At 34.2% G+C, this 20,128-nt stretch overlaps 1 protein-coding gene across 14 annotated transcripts in view; it reads right to left on the bottom strand.

Annotated features, from left to right (window-relative positions):
- Positions 1–20,128, bottom strand: part of ASCC3 (activating signal cointegrator 1 complex subunit 3) — a 217,716-nt gene that overhangs the window by 28,330 nt on the left and 169,258 nt on the right. The window contains exon 37 of one of the 14 annotated variants that reach the window (XM_045573233.1): positions 17,814–17,861. The exons of the other annotated variants lie outside the window; for them this stretch is intronic. Coding sequence (XP_045429189.1) covers positions 17,829–17,861 — 33 coding nt within the window. The 3' untranslated portion in view covers positions 17,814–17,828. Of the gene's footprint in view, positions 1–17,813; positions 17,862–20,128 lie in introns of those variants that run through there. 14 annotated transcript variants of the gene reach the window in all.

Here is a 20,128-nt window from a genome sequence, read left to right as displayed (position 1 = left end):
CGTGGTGAGAAAACCTTAACTGATATTGAGGAGTGGTGGGAGGCTCTGTGTGGACAACTCTGAGAGCTAAAAACTCCATGGGGACGATCAGAGCCGGCTCCCACAATATTGTGAAATTTATCTTCAGGTGCTTGACCAGATTCCCAGTTAATATCAAAGAAATATCTCTGGGGTTTTCTAGCAGGGGGAAGCAAAATGCACCACTCTGAAAAATGCCAGAGCACACTGTTCTTAACAAACAACAACAAAACCAATACTGTTTTCCATTCACAGTGAGGTGAATCCACAGAAGTGAAACTCAGATATGTGAAGGACTGACTATATTTAAGGAGAAAAAAAAAAAATCCACATATTAGTGGCTCATGCAGTTCAAACCAGTATTGTTCAAGGGTTAACTTTTTATCAACACTTTTAATGTCAATGGTCTCAATGAACTTATTAAAAGAAACTATCAGAGTGAATGCAAAAACATGATCCGACTATATGCTGTCTACAAGAAAACCACTTTAAATCTAAAGACACATATAAATTAAAATAAATGGAGAAAAATATACCATTTAACAACTATCAAAAGAAAACAAGAATAGCTTTATAAGTTTCAGGCAGAGCAGACTTCAAAGCAAGGAAAATTATCATGGATGAAGAAGGGAATTATATAATGATAAAGGGGTTAATTCTCTAAGAAGACACAACACTTCTAAATGTGTAAGCACTGAACAATGAAATGTCAAACTTACAGGAGTGCAATGAGTGAATACAGAATTGGTTTAATACTTGAAAATCAATTAATATAATTCATTTTATTAATAAACTTGAAGTTAAAACCGGTTTGGCTCAGTGGTAGAGCGTCGGTCTGTGGACTGAAAGGTCCCGGGTTCGATTCCGGCCAAGGGCATGTACATTGGTTGTGGGCACATCCCCGGTAGGAGGTGTGCAAGAGGCAGCTGGTTGATGTTTCTCTCTCATTGACGTTTCTAGCTCTCTCTCTCCCTTCCTCTCTGTAAAATATCAATAAAATATATTTTATTAAAAAAATTAAAAATAAATAAAATAAAATAAACTTGAAAACTATACAATCATCTCAATTCATGTAATTTTTTTGGACAAAACCTAACACCTATTCCCCCCAAAACTCTCAGTAAACTAGGAAAAGAAGGGTATTTTCTCAACCTAGTAAATGGCTTTTTTGAGAAACCCACAACTGACATATTTCAGTAATAGACTGAATGCTTTCCCCTTAAGATCAGACACAAGACGGAGATCTCTGTTCTTAGTAGTTCTATTCAACATTGTATAAGAGGTTCTAGTCAGTGCAATCAAGCAAGAAAAACTAACAACAGGCATCCAGATGGAAAGGGAAGAAGTGAAATAAAACTGTCTTTTTTGTACAATAGATGATATGATCATCAATATAGAAAAACCAATAAAATCTATAAAATAATCTACTAAAATAAGTGCGAATAGCAAGGGTTCAGTACATAAGATTAATATACAAAAATCAAATTAATCAATTGTATTTTTGTATATTAGCAACCAAAAATCAAAACTAAAAACAAATTTATAATAATATAAAGTGTATTAAATACCTAGAAATAAATCTGACAAAAGATGTAAAAGACCTGTATACTGAAAATCAAAAACATTGCTAAGAAAAATTAAAGACTTAACTAAATGGAGAAAGATACCTTATTTCTCTCAAAATTGATTTAATACAATCTCAATCACAGACTTTTTATATTTTGGTTGGCTGACAAGCTGATTTTTTAAGTAGTTCCAATCACTAATTTCAATGTGTGTGTGTGTGTGTGTGTGTGTGTGTGTGTAGGAGGTGGGGTGGAGGGGAGTCCCACACCAACAAGCAAGTCTTACATACAGCTGGTGTCCTACAATTCAATTTAATTCTGACACTATCTACCTGGAGATAGCATCAGGTTCCACAAATTAAGGATTCAGCTCTATAAGACTGTCTCCTTTTCCCACTGCAGATGCCAATTGTAAACCCAGATTATCACCTGTGTTTCTGACTGACTGGCTACAGGTTAAGTTCTAACAATTTTTGATTTGGGTTCCATTAATTTGCTTAAGTAGCTCACAGAATTCAGAGAAACATTTTACTTATTAGATTACTAGTTTACTATGAAAAGGATAAAACACAGGAAACAGGCAAATGAAAGAGATGCATAGACAAGGTATAGGAAAAGGGCCCAGAGCTCCCACACCCTCTCTGAGCTGAACCTCTATCCAAATCTCCATATCTTCACCTACTGGAAAGCTCTCCAAACCCTGTCCTTTTGGGTGCTTAGTAAGGTTTCATTACATAGGCATGATTAATAACATCATCAGTGATTAATTCAATCTCAGGCCTTTTGCTCTTCCCCCAGAGGTTAGGGAATGAGGGTGAGATGGAGTGGTGGGGTTAAAAATTCCAACCTTCTAACTACAGGGTTAGTAAGGAGTTTCCATTCTCAGGTGCATTCTGAAAGTTACCTCATTAACATAACAAGAGGCACATCTACTGCTCTCAGCACTTAATTACAAGGGTTTTAAAGAGCTCTCTGCCAGAAAATGGGATGAAGACCAAAAATACATATCTCAAGAGCAAATATATATAATATATATAAAAGTTATATATATTATAATTCACAACATCACAATTCAGGTGGTGTGAAGAAATACACAGAAGAGTGAGAGAGTTTAGCAAAGAAATCTGACCAAGTTACAAAGATTTCCTGGGGGGAGGGGAGAAGCAAGGCAGATGATAAACTGAAAATGTGGTGTAAAAGTAATTTCAATTGATTTAAGCAGTATGCTAAAAACATCTTTAACGAATATTTGCAACATTCTGTTTAATGGAACTGGAGATATATTTAAATTATGTCTTTTGTTTTATTTTGATGTCAAAAACATCACATGTGCTCTGTACTGTTGTGAACACAGTCTTCTTCCTTTGACCTGCTTTGTGTAAGAAGTGTATGCTGACACATTAGTAGTTAACAACATTTTGCCCCATGTGTCATGTTGGTATTCTTTTCACATGTCATTTCAGCTCTTCCCTATTTTCTCGGAGGTTATGTGCTAAAAAACAAGGACCCAGTTTCAATGACAGTGCTATTATTATCTTTTATTGTAGGTGAATTTCAGGTGAACTCTCACCTCATGATCGATCCATTTCAATCCAATACCTCGGCTCCACCCAAATCTCCCTCAGCAACTACCCACCCACCCCCTCCTTACCACAGGGCTAAAGAAAAATGGGACAGCAGGTAAGCAGAAGATGGTTCAGATAAAACATGACCTTTCCTTCAAGGATATTAAAATGATATTGAGGCAAATAATGAATATAAATAATTATTTTAAGCATAGAATACTTTAATCAGGGAAGAGCCCTGAAGAGGGTTGGAAGTGTTGGAAAGTGTCCCCAAGGAGGCAGTGTTTGTTCTAAGCTTAGAACAGTTTTTAGGAGAGGAGAGAGGGAGAGAGATGCCCTGCCTGCATTCCCGGTGGAGAACACAGTACAAGCAGATCCATGAAAACAGTAAGGAGGAGGCTAAGGTTTAAGCCTCGGGGATGAGGAGAATGATGCTGCTATTAATGACAGAGAAGTGGGGAACACAGTGAGCAGGAGCTTCCTTTCTGACAAGCATGCAAAATACACTTAAAGAGACGGCAATAAGCCAGACAGGTAGAGGTAGAGAAAGAGGGGGAGAAATCAGCTGTAAATCATATTTATATTTCTTACTACTGTTCATAAAGACAACTTCTTCTGATCTTTTACCAGAAGAAAATTGAATAGCTATTTTAATACCACAACTTGAATTGGTTCTCCAGGTTTTGAATATGTAGAATATGGGATTAGATTTACAAATTATATGAAAAGTTCAATTAAAATAAAATTATGTGGGAAGAATTTGGCTGAAAGCACTAATTAATAGTATTAGCTAAGTAATCCACTTCTCTCTATACAATCTTGTTCAAATTTGATTATATACATTATATATCTCCCTTCCCTACACTGAGTGAGGGAGGAAGAGGTAAGAATGGAGAAAGGGAGAGGGAGAGAGTGAGGGAAAGAAAAATCGATTAATTTTGATTGATTGATAACAATGTAAACTGGGCATTTCTGCCTTAGTTCCTACGTATGTCTGACAGTGCAAACATCTTTCTGTGATGTGTGATTCCAGTACTCTGAGATGCACATTTTTCATAAAGCATGACTTCTAAATGCAAGCCTACTACTTCATTCGGTGCCAAACCAAAGGGACAATGACTTACTCCAATGCTCAAGGAAAACCTAGTGGTGTTGAACTCACTGAGAAGCAGCATATCTGAAAAGGGCTCACCACTCACAACCATGCTTACTGTATTTTCAGGTAAATTGGATCATTAGTGCTTTTCGTTGCATTTGCTTATGTTAGAATCTAAACTCCATGTAAGATGTGATTCCACTACTCTCCAAACTGTGCCAATTCTGCTTGGATTACTCGATTTATTGCCTTAATCCCCTGTTTCACCAGGACTGTGATTCTGCTCTCTGCCAACAGTATCAGTTATCAGATAAGTCTGCTAATAGCTGAGTACATTTTAGGTTGGAAAAAAATGCTAAGAGGTAAAGAGATCCTTCTAAGTCTAATAAAGGAGCCCTCAGATTTTTCGTGTAGATTACCTGCAGATAGTGACTTTCAGTGATGCCTTTTCTCAGTACATAAAGCAATCTTTCTAAACTAAGGGTTTCATAATTTCTTTGTAAAAACTATTCACTTTAATAAAAGTAAAAGCATTTTAATAACCACAGTGGACAAGGTCTGTCTCAGCATGCTGAGTTATTTCTTTACCAAATATTTACTCAGCATATTCTTGGATATTAAATGGTGAACAAAAGCAGAAATTACCCCCTATTCTTATGAATGTTTAGGGTAAGGTGAAGAGCCAGACCTTAATCAAAACAGACTGTGAATAGACATAAAATGACTGGATAAGTATAAAGAGGGAGAGGTACAAATAATAAGAGTGGGTCAGGGAAGGTATCTTTGAGGAGGTTCTGAGCTGAAAGAGTAAAAAGTTACTATTTTTAAATGAAGAATGGAGGAGTGACAGGTTAAGGTTCAAACTTGACTTGAAGAAGAGGAACACTGACTATTACAGGAGAACACTCTTTAGAGTGCAATATCGATTTTATTATTTAACATATGCTTTTGATAAGTAATTTCTTTTTCGTTATTAAATTTGACATTGGCAATTTTTTTCTGAGATCTTCAAAGAGGTTGATAGTTGATTTATAAATTTTTATAAAATGTCAAAATAATAGTTTCTACAGTTAAAAAGTATGTGTAATTAACTGAGGTCTCATCAAAAGCTATTACTTCCTTTAAGGATCCCTCCTTTTCTGCTTCCAGTGTTTGAATTAAAGAGGAATCCAAAGAATGTAGTAGCAACTCTTCCCCATAGAAATGTCAGCGATCACGAGGGTGGAATGGCATTGTGTGAGGTGGTAGAGAGAACACTCAATCTGGGAATTGATACAACAGGTGGATTTTTAGCTCTGCCATTTATAAGCGATGTGACCTTCTGAGAGAAAGGTCCTTATCTTATATTAGAATTTGGTGTGATCATTCAGAGTGGTAGTGTTTATGAAATACTTAAAAACTGGGCTTGATATACATGTTAGGAATAATAATAATAATAATAATCATCCAACATCTGATAGTATACAGAATGCTAATTGAGGTTTAAGTTTCAATTATGTGAGTTTTTGTTCCACAGATTTCAGTTATAAATCTTTGTTTATAGTTATGCAAATGTACTTTACTACATAAAGTAACATTTTAGTCACTCAGTCAAAAAATATGATTCTTAAAAATCAGTCAAAGAAACCAGATTCCCTGCCCCCCTTCCCCCCCGATACTTTATCAGTAGTGGCACACTCATTTCATCCAAGTAATCACAAAAATTTTATGTAACTGTGTTACAAAAAAACATTGGCTCTTTGAAAGAATGTTCTCATAATATGAGACAGTCAAATCAAAGATGAAATATTCAGGAATTGTATTTTTGAACTACAAATTTGAAACTGCAGGCTTTAGTCTCCAATCTCCAATTAGGTTTCTTTTAAATCCACACTAATTAAATGTTCACATCAGCGTGTGATAAGGTATTATGATCTTTTCTGTGTACCTTAGTGAACTAACTCAAAACACTCTGGAAAGACAGAGAAAAAGAATGAATCATCTATCTTACACATCTGATAAAACTTTTCTGAAGGAAAACTATTATTGATAGTTATATTTTTCTGAAACGCTACAGCATTTTATAATTAAAACTCAAGTGCTATGAACCAAAAGAATAAAACAGAAAATGTTGATTTTAGATCAGTTAGGTTAAATGAAAAAAATATCAGCAATTCTAGTTTTCGTGTGTGGCGATTATGGACTTGAAGAAGGACTTACAATGAAGACTGATTTAAGACAACTGCTACTTAATCCCCAGTCACTCCTCAGAACCTCCCGTGAAAACTATGATCATTTATTCCTGGAATTCCAACTCACAGTTTTCCCAAGCTCTTTAGAAAAGAGCTTATCTTTATTTAGTTCGTATCTCTTTCGAATATTTTATTCTGGATGTCTCAGACTACTTCCAAAGATTTTTTTACTCAGTTCAAATTAATTAAAGAAGCAGCAATCCCAGAATCAACAGAAAGAATAAGTAAACTAAAGTCCGTGCTTAAAAACAAACAAGCAAACAAAAACCTACTTCTAGTTACTCCTTCCTCAGCAGGACACTCTATTTGCCTCCAAATTACTCCTCTAATTTTAAACAACTTGTCTAGTTAATTTCCTGTGTGATCACTGACTACAAGTGAGGTTCATTTTCTTATCTACATCATGTAGGTAATTAAAGGAAATTGAAATTGGGCAGTGAAGCTTTTATGCAACGGGGATTGAAGCTGAATGGAGGGCAGCGAGGTCAGTGGAGCCCATTATATTTTTATGTGAGAGGCTGGTTTGTCTACCCTGTCCTTGTTTATTTAGTGTAGGCTGGACAGGCTACTAACTGCAAATCTGGGTCTCTGATTTGTCCAGCTGTCCTTGAATAAAGACATCCTTCCCTGCAAATGTTAAAGGACAGTGATTGACAACCTGTGATGAACTCTGCTTATAACCCGTTTTAGATTGCAAGAGCAAAAACAGAATAAAGAAACATCTTTCATAATCACATCAAATGGGTCCTGCTGTTCAATAGTTTTCATTTTGTTTCCCTTTTCATTACAAACCTCAAGCTGTTTTACAAATACCATAAATCCAGCCACTTCACATTAAAAAAACAAAAAAAATATATATGTGTGTGTGCCACCACATTCTGTCTGCATATTTACACTGATTTGAGTTTACTGGGGCTATGCACTCTTACATAATAGTTTATTCACACCATCCTATCACTGACTTACTTGCTTGTTCTCCTAAGAACAATCTGCAAATCCCTACTGCAGAGATGCCTTTCTGTGATTGTTTACTTACGGCTCCAGTCACTTTATTCAATACATGTCCTTGTGGCTCTTAAATACACTGACTATACAGCTTACCTTGTATACTTGTTAAAATCAGAAGCTTATTAATCGCTTACACTCTATGTTGGCTTTTTTCTTTAGTGTAAGTGTATTAACAAGTGAACTTTGTGTGTGCCTGGGTGAGTGTGTATATGTGCATTGGTTTTCTTCCAGGTGCACTAACGATAAGAGTCTGCTTTACCTAAGCAAACTACCGAGGTGAGAAACAGCCAGAACGGGTTCACGCTTGGTCTCATGTCAGCATTACGTAGAAGTACACCAGCACTTTCATGGGCTGTGCACATCACTGCCTGTATTGTAATCGCTAAAGAGCAAAGGATAGGGCACTTGTACAGTGGGATGGCCAGCTGATCAATGAGACTAAAGAATCTTTATGCTATAACTTAATCTCTGTCATGGGAAAAGCAAAACTTATAAAGTTAATGAGTTCTAGACTTTAAGTGGCACTTGATTAATTTGTAACATTCTGAGGCGTTAAAACAAACCAAAATTAGATTCTCACATTCCAGTGCTGTCTTTTGGCCACTGAAGCTGTAGAAAAAGCATTTCAGTAAATTTCCCTGATAGGAACTCTGTTAAATTTCTGTGCCTTTCCGAAGTATTAAATTGATTGTACATTATGTATGTTATAATAATATTTGAAAAATAATCTGGCTTTTACCAAGCCAGGTCTAGATATATTAAGGAATAAGAAAATATGCTTCATATTCTTATCTTTATTATTTCATATTACCTTTTATCAATCATTAACTTACTAAAACACTAAATGTGTGATATAACTTATTTTAAATCAAATATACAATTAGTATTGTTTCTAAACATGATTTGCACTTTTATTAATATTATCTATTCAAACTGAATAAATTATATGCTATTATACTGAATAAAGTAAACCTTTTAGAAGATACTATAAACTAGAATTACATGAAAGATGTAACAGGAATTAATTTAATATTTAATTTAAAGGGAAAAAAAGCAAAAACCTAAAAACAACACCCCTCCCTCCCAAACCTCTTGGTTATAAAACTTATTAAAAAATGATAAAACTAAGGTCTAGTTAATTCTGTAATAATCATTTTTTTCTAATATGCACACAATTTGCTTCACTGAAGTCTCAAAGTAATTTTATTATTATATGCAGATGGCAAAAATGTAAATACTGATGGATATCATTGAAATTACTCATAGATCTATGTATGTTTCCTTCCAAGGCCTATGTGAATATATGTGTCTGATTTTTATCAATGTTTTAAACTTATGGACATATGTTTGGCCTTCAACCATTTAGGTCAAGCACAGAATCGTTTGCCAAAAAATAAATATGAACTAGAAATAATACCTTATTCCTTCCATTGTAAGAATGACCACCTGGTTGACAGCTGGATTTTAAAGGATCTTACAATAGTGAGTACCAGCAGGTCTGCTGTACTTAAAATAATTTCAGTGGTAAGAATTCCATCAGAAATTTCTATTTCCCAGGATTTATAGCTAAGACCTTAAAAAATTGCTCTTTGATGAAAGCTAAAAAAAATTCCTCAGTTTTCAAAGATATAATAAAAATGCCTTATAGCTTAACAATGTTTAGATATTTTCCTTTTAAGAAATAAAAGTCTTAAGGGTGACAATTAGGTTTGAGTCCTGAAAAGGAATAACTGAGATTAGAAACAATAGGTAATACTTACAAATGGTTAAATGTTGTACTTTCTAATCTAGCTCTAAAGGATAACCAAATTTTCTCATCACCTTGCTTCTGCCTTTAATTTTACATATTTCTTAGGGTGACTTTCTTCATAATATTCATTTCTATAGGCTATGAGATTATATCAAACATAAAACAAACTAAAAATTAAAACTCAAAGTGGAAATATTAAGTTACTTCAAATCTATTTAAATAACTATTAAATATTTTTCTTCTGGGAGTTAAGAACTACATATACAAAAAAAATCTAAAAGTGAAATATCTACACAGGCCAACATATAAAAATATCATAAGCTAATAAATACAAGACTAAATGACAAGTGAAATGAAACAACATACTGGTGTCATGAATTTAGAAAAAGTAGTGATCACTGAATCTGAATAAGAAAATATTTTAAGAGGGAGATGAGCCAAAATGAATGGATGAATATTATACACATTATCCAGAAGGAACCATAAGCAAAGGCAAGAAGTTGAGTATATACTAGTCTGTAGCATGTTTAAGACTGAGAGTAAGGTTAATTAGGAGAAGGGGGGTGGATCTATAAGAGAATGGAAAGTGTAGGTAAAAAGTAAGACTGTGTAGGGCCTTGATAGACAGATTAAGGAAATAATGCTTTATTATGTAGATAAATTTATTTTATCCTTTTATTTTTTAAATGTATTTTTATTGATTTCAGAGAGGAAGGGAGAAGGAGAGAGAGAGAAACGTCAATGATGAGAGAGAATCATTATCGGTTGCCTCCTGCATGCTAGGGATCAAGCCTACAACCTGGGCATGAGCCCTGGCTGGGAATTGAGCTGTGACCTCCTGGTCCATAGGTCAATGCTCAGTCACAGAGCTACTCCGGCAGGGAAATGTTCATAATTTTAAAACACCATAAACTTAACCAGAAGAAAGATGTTCAAGACGCGACTACAGTCACAAGAAGGGCTGATTTTAAATAAATATCCCAGAGCATATGTTTGTCACACCATTCAAAATAAACACGCTAAGAGGTAACAAACACATTTCAAGGGGGTTTTCATCACAAAACATTTTGAAACTTCTTTTGGTATTGAAGTCAGAATGACTTTAGAAACTACACATTATCATAACCAATTCTACAATTACGTAAAAATTATACTGCCAATCAACCAATTTAGTCTTTTGACATGGCTTCGAATAACTTCCTGTTATTTTCTCAGAATGAAAGCAAACACCCAAACAAAAAAGAACCATTAATGAATGACATTTTGTACTGAAAATGGTAAAAAATAAAAATAAAAATAAAAATAAAAAAAGTACCATGGGCTTGAAATAAGTTGTTTTTGTTTGTTTGTTTGTTTTGGTAATGAAAACAGCCTTTAAACATAAATAATCTTAAGAAGATAATAAAAATATTTGATGCATAAGTTTTTTTATGTTTATTGAAAATATCAACTGACTTCATTTTGAAGCCTATATTAATTGCTCAAAAATATGAACATACTGATAGATCACACAAGGTACAGGGAGCAGGTGTCACGTATAATCATAAACTGGGAGAATAAAAATAAAACTATTAAAATAGACTGGATATACATTAAAAAAACACACCTGGCAATCTGAGAACGAATGCCATATTTTCTGGTAATCTACATAACTGGGTAGGTACTTTTGACATCTAACTTTGAGTCTGTGTAGGCAGAAAGCTGTTGCTTTGTTCATGCTCATAAAAATGAAATTTATTAACTCATAAAATTAATTACTCCAAAATTTTGGAGTTACGAATATTTTGGCTCTCCAGGGAAAACTTTTAAGAAGTTATATTTAAAGATAACAAAAGAAAAACAGAGGTTTTAAAGTACCAGATGTCTGGGAAGATCCCATTTGGATTTGAGCTACTTAAATTTGCAATCATGTATTTATACATCTAACAGAGCTTCTGTTTCCCCCAGAATCAGAAAATTAACTAGCTTTGTAGCATCTTCCTTGATCTGCCACCCGTGCCCTGAGGATTAGAGACTCCACCTGAGCTTGTTTTACAAGCATAACAGAAAAAATTAATCTCTGCTGGCAACGCTCCCACCGGGATACTGATGAATAATGATATCCCTCTTGTGCTGCCCTCTCAGTCCACTAGAAAAGCCACTCTAACCCGGCAACATGGAGACTGCTGAAACCATTCCAGCCGTGGATTAGCAGGCAGGCAGGCATCCATCTGCTCCGTGTGAATCAAGAGAAAGCAAACATGCATTTTTATGGCTAACGTCATAGTCAAACCCTATAACACCTTATAGGAACATATACATGTGTGTAGGAACATATACATCTATACACATACATATGTTTGTCATTATATATCTATCATCTATCTGTCTATCTATCTATCTATCTATCTATCTATCTATCTATCTATCTGCCTGTCTACATCCCTCCCTACCAATCTCCCTCCTTATCTATATGTATAAAAGACTAATATGCTAAGTGTCCGACCATTTGTTTGCTATGACATGCACTGACCACCAAGGGCAGATGCTCCAACTGGTAAGTTAGCTTACTGCTGGGGTCCGGCCAATTGGGACTGGGCAAGATGGGAGGACATGCCCTGAAGCCAACCTCCAACGGTTCCTCCCTGGCCTCTAAAATATTTCTTCTAACTAATTTCCTTTCAATGTGTACAAATCTGCGCACCAGGCCTCTAGTCTAGTCAATAATAGTCAATCACACCCTATAAGCTAAAGCAACCCAATTCCTCAGTTTAGTTTGCATTTTCTTTGGCTTTAGATATTGGAAACCAAAGTACACATTCAGAGGTTATAAAGTATAGCTCTTAGGTTTGGGGTTGTGTAACTAGAAATTAAATTTCTAGAGTGCAATATGAGAATGCATTGGGCATATACACATTCCCAGCATCTCAAATGTAGCAACAAACTATTTGTTTTGAAAAGTAAGGCTGTATTAATCAGTTTCTAACCAAGCGTTACACAGAGGCAGTGTGAGCTTTAATTTCACTTGGCTTTATTTTCCTGAAACATGGATGTAGTGAATAGCGGTGGACTTTTGTCTTCTCCAAAAAGGAAAGAACCATTGCTTCTGGTCTACAAATAGCAAAATTGAGTTTATCGGGACTCTATTAATGAGCTCTTTATTAATGATCACTCCAGTGCTTTAATATATTTATAACGGAACAATTACTGATGTTTATAGTACTAATTTCAGGACTTGGAAAGGTCATTATGGATCTCCTAAATGATTGAAGAAAAAAATTTTCAGCATATAGTTCTAAGAGTATTTTCTAGCATTAATGCTCTTTGAATTCTGAAATTAATGTATGACATATAATTTAGATATTCTGAAAGCACAGAATACCATATTTTGAGTCAATAATCATCATCAGCAGCATAATCATCATAATAACACCCCCTACTTTTAAGTTCTAGTCTGGTATTACCTATGTCACTTTGGTGTGAGTCCCAAGTGCAATGTAGTATTCATCTTTCCTTTTCTCTAATTTTGGTCGCATTCACTGTTTATTTTGATATCTTAATGATTCTTGCCTCCCTCACATGTCCTCCTCTGTCACTGATTAAAAAAGTAACAGTAGTTCAAGGTTACAACCCTTTCTGTGCTTTCAGTCCAGCAGAGCACAACACTGGCAGGTCGTCAATGGTTTTGCAAAAACAGTTTATTTGTTCATCTGTCAGTAGAAGATGACACCTGTTTGGCATTTGTCTTACAAATTTGCTGACACTATTTAATAAATAACAGGAAATACCTACATAGATGGCATGCAAAACCTCAATCTAATAAGGTGAAGCAAATACATATAGAATAATTCTCCATGGAAATACTTTAAAACTGAGACTATAGTTCTGCAAAACTAAATTATTCTTTTGAATTACATACAAAATAATGAACAAAACATAAGAATGTGTAGAATTTTATGTATCTAAGAAAAATAACATTTGGAAATCACTCTTACCTTCCAGATTTTTTTTTTTTTTTAAAGCAAAGTGAGTTCTAACTTTCTGACATAACCAAATTTCTGAAACATGCTTATATTCTATTGGACTGTCAGCTGGAAAACATTGTTTGGAAAATAAGTGGAGTCTTTTTTTTAAGAGAATGTAAGTTAAAATAAAATGCAGATGGTGTGAAAAATATTACTCTAATAAAGACCATATTTATGTATTTTATTTGGTAGTAATGACAAAATTTTTCAGGGTATATGTGAGTATGGGAACAGGACACATCCATTTCTTTGGGCCCAGAAAAAGAAAAAAAATTGAGCTTCTAATACATTACTGGAAAGGGGATTCCTCTAGCTTCTGCCATAAATATAATGGTTCTGTGTAAAAGTATCCATTCACTTCAGTCCTCTCACAGGGGGAAGATTATAGTTTGCTCAGAATTATTGACTAGTTATACCTTTTACTTAAAGGAACTTTTTAAAACTATTCTGCTAATTAGTAAAGGATCCTCTATTGTTTGACAAGGCAAACACAAATAGCTCTATACTAGAATGAGCATACAGGACTATGTGAAAAAAAGTTTTTCCCACTGATCCCCTTTCAAAAACTTAAGTTTATGTTTAAGTGATTGCATATAATTTATTCTTAAAGAGATATTGGTCTTTTTAGGAAAGCCTTCCAGTTCCAGGGGTGGGTTTTGTGTTTTTTCTATTATAAATAACGCTGTGATGAACATCTGTATACACATTCTATCTTGACAACACAGTTGTTTCTGAAAGACATTTTTTAGAGCTTTAATAAAACTACTTTGACATATACTATCAAATTATTTTCTAGAAACAACAGGTCAACAAAGACTGGTTAGCAGTGTCTAAGAATGTCACAACTCACAGTACTCTCCCCATCAAAAAGTGTTATATTTTTGAATATACAATTTAATAAGCTATACAGATTACTATTTTTTTGTTTCAATTCATATTCAAATTATTGAGAAGGCTGATTTCTTTTATATTTGTTAAAAATGAATTTATAATTTTGTAAGTTGTTACTTAATGCCGTGCTTTCATTTTATCATTGGAGTCACAGTAACTGTTTTTTTCAATTTATTGATTAAAAAATTAAAAGTTATTACTCTTTTGACTCTCATAATTATGACAAATATTAATGTTTGAAGTTTTATAGCAATGCCTATATTTTATATTCTTATGTAGGCAAATCTATCCATTTCATTTTGTAATTTCTTCTATTTCTTTATGCTTTTTGTGTTTTTTCCTCTCTCCCTTTAAAAATTTTTAACATTACTCTTACATTTAACTTTTAATCTGACAAAAATTTACTGTGCCATATGCTAGGAAATTAGAATCTGATGTGAATTTTTTTTTTATGTTATATAATTTACCCAACCACAACTGTTGAATAAACTACCCTTTAATCAACAATTTTATGATGTTTTCTTTTTATTTGGTTAGGGCTGCACACGATAAGTGAGATGGGTATCACCACTGTGTGACACCATCCTGGCTGAGGTGGGAAAGGAGGCATTCTGGCACAATGGAACAGCACTAGCTCCATGCAGGAGCAAAGGGGAAGAGCAGACGGAGGTTACTCTCACTTTAACCGAGATCCCAGCCAGACTCAGAAAATCTCACGTGACATGATAAGAAACCCACATTTATCTTGTGAGACTTTTTTTTAAAAATAGAAGAAGATAGTTATATTTGTCTTATATTGATATGATTTTAAAGAATTATAATACATCAACTACTAGAAATTGTCATAATATCAAATTATATTGATGAAAACTCACAATAACAGATATAAGTGACTATAATATGGTAGGCAATGTATTGAGGCTTGACACTTTTATTTAATCTTCCCCTTTGTTTTATACAGGAGCATGGAGCTTGGCGAGATTAAGTGACTAACCCAATGCTGTATACAGTTAGAAAACAGTGGTCATGTGGCTCCAAAGCCCATGTTCTTAGTAACTAGACTTTCAATGTATTCTAAGCGTGCAACATACACTTTTAAAACAGTTAATATCAAACTATATGTTGTAGACATAGGTATTTTCCTTTCTTGAAGGCAGGAATCACACCTTAATTATTAATCCTCTTGCTCCTAACACAAGTGCTAAATAAATACTAGTTGGACTGCTGAAGATGTGCATTTAGGAATATCTGTAGAATAGTAATATGTATAAAAGAGATAAGCTTCTAAATAAGAGAAAATAAAGGACAAGCAAGAGAAAGTATAACCAGTAAGGGAGGTAAAGAAACTGCAGAAGAGATTAGAAAAGTATAGAATAATAGAAAGAATGGACATTTCTTCATCAGAAATTAAAATTAAATAATGCTTTTCTTATTTCAAAAATATTGACTTTTTAAACCTCTATTTTTACAAGAACCTAGACTTTAAATATACCCTCCCCTATCACCAGTTATTTTATTAAATAATGCAATATTCAGTTATTTGGGAAGAAAAACTACTAAATATCACAGCCCAACTCAGAGTTGGCCTTACTAATAAAGAAGATTAAACTGACCAGAGCTTTAACTGCAACTGAATGAGGAGTAATTTTCCAGATGAATATGTGCCTAATAAAATGGCTAATTTTTCCCCCAGCCAGGTTCTCAATAGCTTCCTGGCTGTCTTACAGATTTCTGCATAGTCCCAAAAGAAAGATTTTTTTTTTTAAACTAATATTGCTTCCTCATAGATTTCAAGCCCAAGTTGCTAATTCAAAGAAGTGCTAATCCATTTGCAAAACATCTAACTGAAGGAGTAATCACCCGGGCATAATCACTATTATGAATCATAATTACTTTATGACTTCTTCTAATTACTAAGTGGTTTTTTAACAACTATAAATAGATGAGCACTCTTTAGGAGCACAGACATTGGTCTGGAAGCCAGGTAATGTCAATGGTAATGGCTCATTAAAAATCGTGGTGCTTTTTTATTTGGAGGTACGATGATGTGGCAGTGGGGAATCATTACATTTACAGACTTTGTCACTCCCGCATGGCATGCTAAAACTCAGAGCTATGGCCTCTAGTAAAATATTGACCTGGAGAGAAAAGAAGAGGTAACAAGGGGCAACGGAATCTAGGAAAGAAAACTCAGAAATGACACTGTGATCAAGAACAATAATATCTCTCAAATGAAGTGAGCATATGTTCTTTTTTTTTAAAGCAAAAATAAAACTGAGTAAAGTAAGGGTAAATAAAACTGCTAGAGTAAGGGCAAAGCTATACTTGGCATCAGAAGGGAAGCAAGACTCTTTTCTTTATTCCTTCAAATATAAATAATGAAATAAAAAGCTTCCTAGTCAGTCAAATTAGGCTGGCACTTCTGATCGAGACTAAGTGTTCAGTACCTCTATAAAATGTAAAGGTGTCTACAGCAGCGATTGTGGTGTGTATGAGAATTTTTAAAGCATGCAATACCTGACTATCTAGTCAGAGACAATGACCTATTTTCCCTTAAATTAAAAAAAAAAAAAAAAAAAAAAAAAAAGACAACAGCCAACACAATAGTCATCTGGTATGAATGCCCTGTCTTGAACCACAAATATATAGGTCAAATAATAAACTGACATCTTATTGGTCATATCACATAATAAGGTTGCATCTGATTGGTTAATTCTTTCTATCATAAAGCCTTATATGCAAGTATAGGAACCTAATTTTTAAAAAGTCATTTTGGAGCACAAAGGGCATGTAATCACTATTATTATTATTAGTAGTAGTAGTAGTAGTAGTATTTTAATCAAAATTTTACCTAATTTTTTGTCAGGTTGGCAAAAATATATTTTTTGGTGTGCTGAAGAATTTTAATTAAATTATGTGTGCCATGAGATAAAAAAGGTTAGTCCAGAGTATGACAGTCTTCAATGCAAAATGAAGGCAAAACACAAATAAAGTTAAATTAAAACAACACAACACAAAAATCTACGTAGACCAAGGTTAGATAGGTATGAACACATATCTTGTACCTTGTTATATCTTCACTAGAGGCCCAGTGCACAAAACTTGTGCACGAGGGTTGGGAGGGTCCCTCAGCCCAGCCTGCACCGCTTGCAATCTGGGACTGCTGGCTCCTAACCACTTGCCTGCCTGCCTGATGTCCCCTAACCCCTCTGCCTGCCTCGTCACCCCTAACCACTGTGCCTGTCTGCCTGCCTAATCACCCTTAACCACTCTGTCTGCCTGCCTGATTTCCCCTAACTGCTTCTGCCTTGGCACCTGCCAACAAGGCTTTGTCTGGAAGGATGTCTGGAATGATGTCCAGAAGGCCATTCAGCTGTCTGGTCTAATTAGCATATTATGCTTTTATTATTATAGATTATTATAGATACTAATCTTGTGATGAGTAGGGCAGGTATAATTGCATTTTTTTAAATGAATGAGTAAATTGAGGCTTAGAGAGAGTAAATGACTTGTCACTCACATTAAGAGGATAAATGGTCAAGCTGAAATTCGAACCCATGTTTCCTAAATGCAAATACCATGTTTATTCCATCATGCTATTTCAACCTCTGTCTACTGGTGGTCTTTGCACACATTTACAGGTCTTTCCCCACCACCTCAGTTTCACTGATGGCCTTGCTTCCTCGTTAATTAAAAAAGATCAAAGCAAACAGAAGATAATTTCTTCCTCATCCTACCACCCAGTACCACCGTCCTTGCTATATCTCATTACTCCATTTTTCTTGTTACAATGGGTAAATTATCTCTACTTCTACCAAAGGCCAATTCTTCCACTTACACATTGATTCATATATTTTTTTTTTAAAGAACTTTGCTCTATATCACCATTTCCCCCGTTTCTATAGGATCATTTCTATCAGCATACAAATATGCTATAAAATCTTTAAAAAAAGAAAAGAAACTTACAAAGCAAGATTAAAAAGCGTATTATTTCCCATGCTGACTGTGGCAACTTCCCATTCTCAGCTCCATGTAAGAATTAGCTGTCTTTGCTCTCTGTTTTCTTAAAACTCATTCCCTCTTGAGACCTTTCAAATAAGGCTTTTGTTTCCTATCATGCCAATGAAATTAACCATTAAAGACATTTAGGATCTCTATCTTATCAAGTCAAATGATTAATCTCAGGTCTCATCAGGTCCACATCAGTAGTCTTTAGGTTAATCACTATCTTCTTCTCAAGATACATATAATGCGTTCAATAATTATTATTATTAACTAATTTTAATTAATAGTTAGTGTTTACTATTAATGAGCAAAGGACTGTTTTGTCCAGTAGAATAGTGATTCTATTCTTCTATACATTATTATATAAAGAAAAAGCCTGCCATGCTAGTTAATTTAAAAGGCTATCTGTCCCTCAGCACCAAGGAGTATATCTATGATTATTTTTTCCTTTTGAAATTCAATGTTTCCAAAAATAATGTAATACTGTAGGACCCTGCTTTTACTATTTGGGGGTTGGGAAATGTATTAGAATATTTAATTTTTCTTTTGCTCTATTTCACAGAAACAACACTGAAATACATTTGGTTAGCTTTAAGTATTGAGAATGATCACAGTTATTTTCCTACTTGGCTGCTTTGTAAGAACAAAAAGCAGGCTGATATATGTATTAGTTTAAACAATGTTTTGACATTATTTCTACTGGGGAAAATACTTAAGATAGGAAGCATGAACATTTGGAATGCTTTTGATCACTGTTATTAATTGAGGCAAAAAAAAAAAAAAAAAAAAAGCACTGATTTCAGAACTGCTCCACCTGCTGGACTAATGAGACCCTAACACTAATTTGAGTACTTAAACTTCATTGGGATGAAATGAAAAACATTTTGAGTCAAAAACCAATTTCTAGCATATGAAAATTATACTGGAAAATAGAGGTTTTACCCAATGGTAAAGTTTCTGTTCATTCTCCATTTACTTTTTAAATGGAGTGACAAATGGCTAGAATTTAGGAGAGAGATTTTTATGTTCAGCAAGATAATAATCTTCAATGTTATTTTCATTACATTTTTTACTTCCTTAATGTGGTTGTATATGTACTGACAGTTCAAATAGTTATGATATTAAGTTATTTTCAAAGCCAAATTAATAATGATTTTCTTTGTCAAATGATTCAAAATAGGGTTCCCTGAAAAATGAACCCTATATCCTAGAGTTTTATAAATATAACTTAATTTATACAAAACTTTTCAAAATTATATTTGCAATTTAAAAATGCCTAACTTGAGTCTCGCTTTGTAAGCACTGTTATATCTGACTACCCAGGAGGTTGGTGACCCCATCGTGCCCATAGGCCAGGCTGGAAACTGACTTTTGGGAAGAACAATGTCAGCAGCTCTTCAGCCTTGAAGGCCAAAGTGCAAACAAACACTTCCCATGCATAAGCAGAGCTATATTAAGCAGTAAAAGCAAAAGAGACAGACATATTCAGCACAAGTCCATGCCTTTGTTTTTATCAGGCTTTTTGGACTCTTGCACAAATGTCCTTAAAAAGATATGGGTCTGACTTCCATTTCTTTGGTATTCTCCCAAGTACACGGAATATTGGATAGAACACTTAGAAAATCTTATTAAGTGTTGACAAGTCAAAAGTATTTTCTGCACATAGCTTAGGCTGAGAAAGTTAATGATGTGTGTACGCTTTTTAATCTTGCTTTGTAAGTTTAAGTAGAAGGGCAAAGTAAGATGCATGAAGAAGAAAAAGAAAAGTACAAAACAACAAAGGAGGGAAAAAGAGAAGGGCATTTAAAAGGTGGGCTGGTATCATATGAATTCTTATCTCAATTCTGCCCTTTCTCTGTTGGGAGCTGAGTTTTTATATTATTTCCCATGCTGACTGTGGCAACTTGGACAAGGCTGGGTCTTTGTTATGCGAAAAAATGAGAAAGTTAAAGTAGGTGATAATGAGAGAAATATTAAAGCTATTCATTCCCTGGT

Source organism: Pipistrellus kuhlii, unplaced genomic scaffold, assembly GCF_014108245.1.
Source record: "Pipistrellus kuhlii isolate mPipKuh1 unplaced genomic scaffold, mPipKuh1.p scaffold_m20_p_5, whole genome shotgun sequence".
Taxonomy (NCBI): domain Eukaryota; kingdom Metazoa; phylum Chordata; class Mammalia; order Chiroptera; family Vespertilionidae; genus Pipistrellus; species Pipistrellus kuhlii.
Note: the sequence above shows the minus strand (reverse complement) of the source record. Positions and strands in the feature narration are given on the sequence as shown.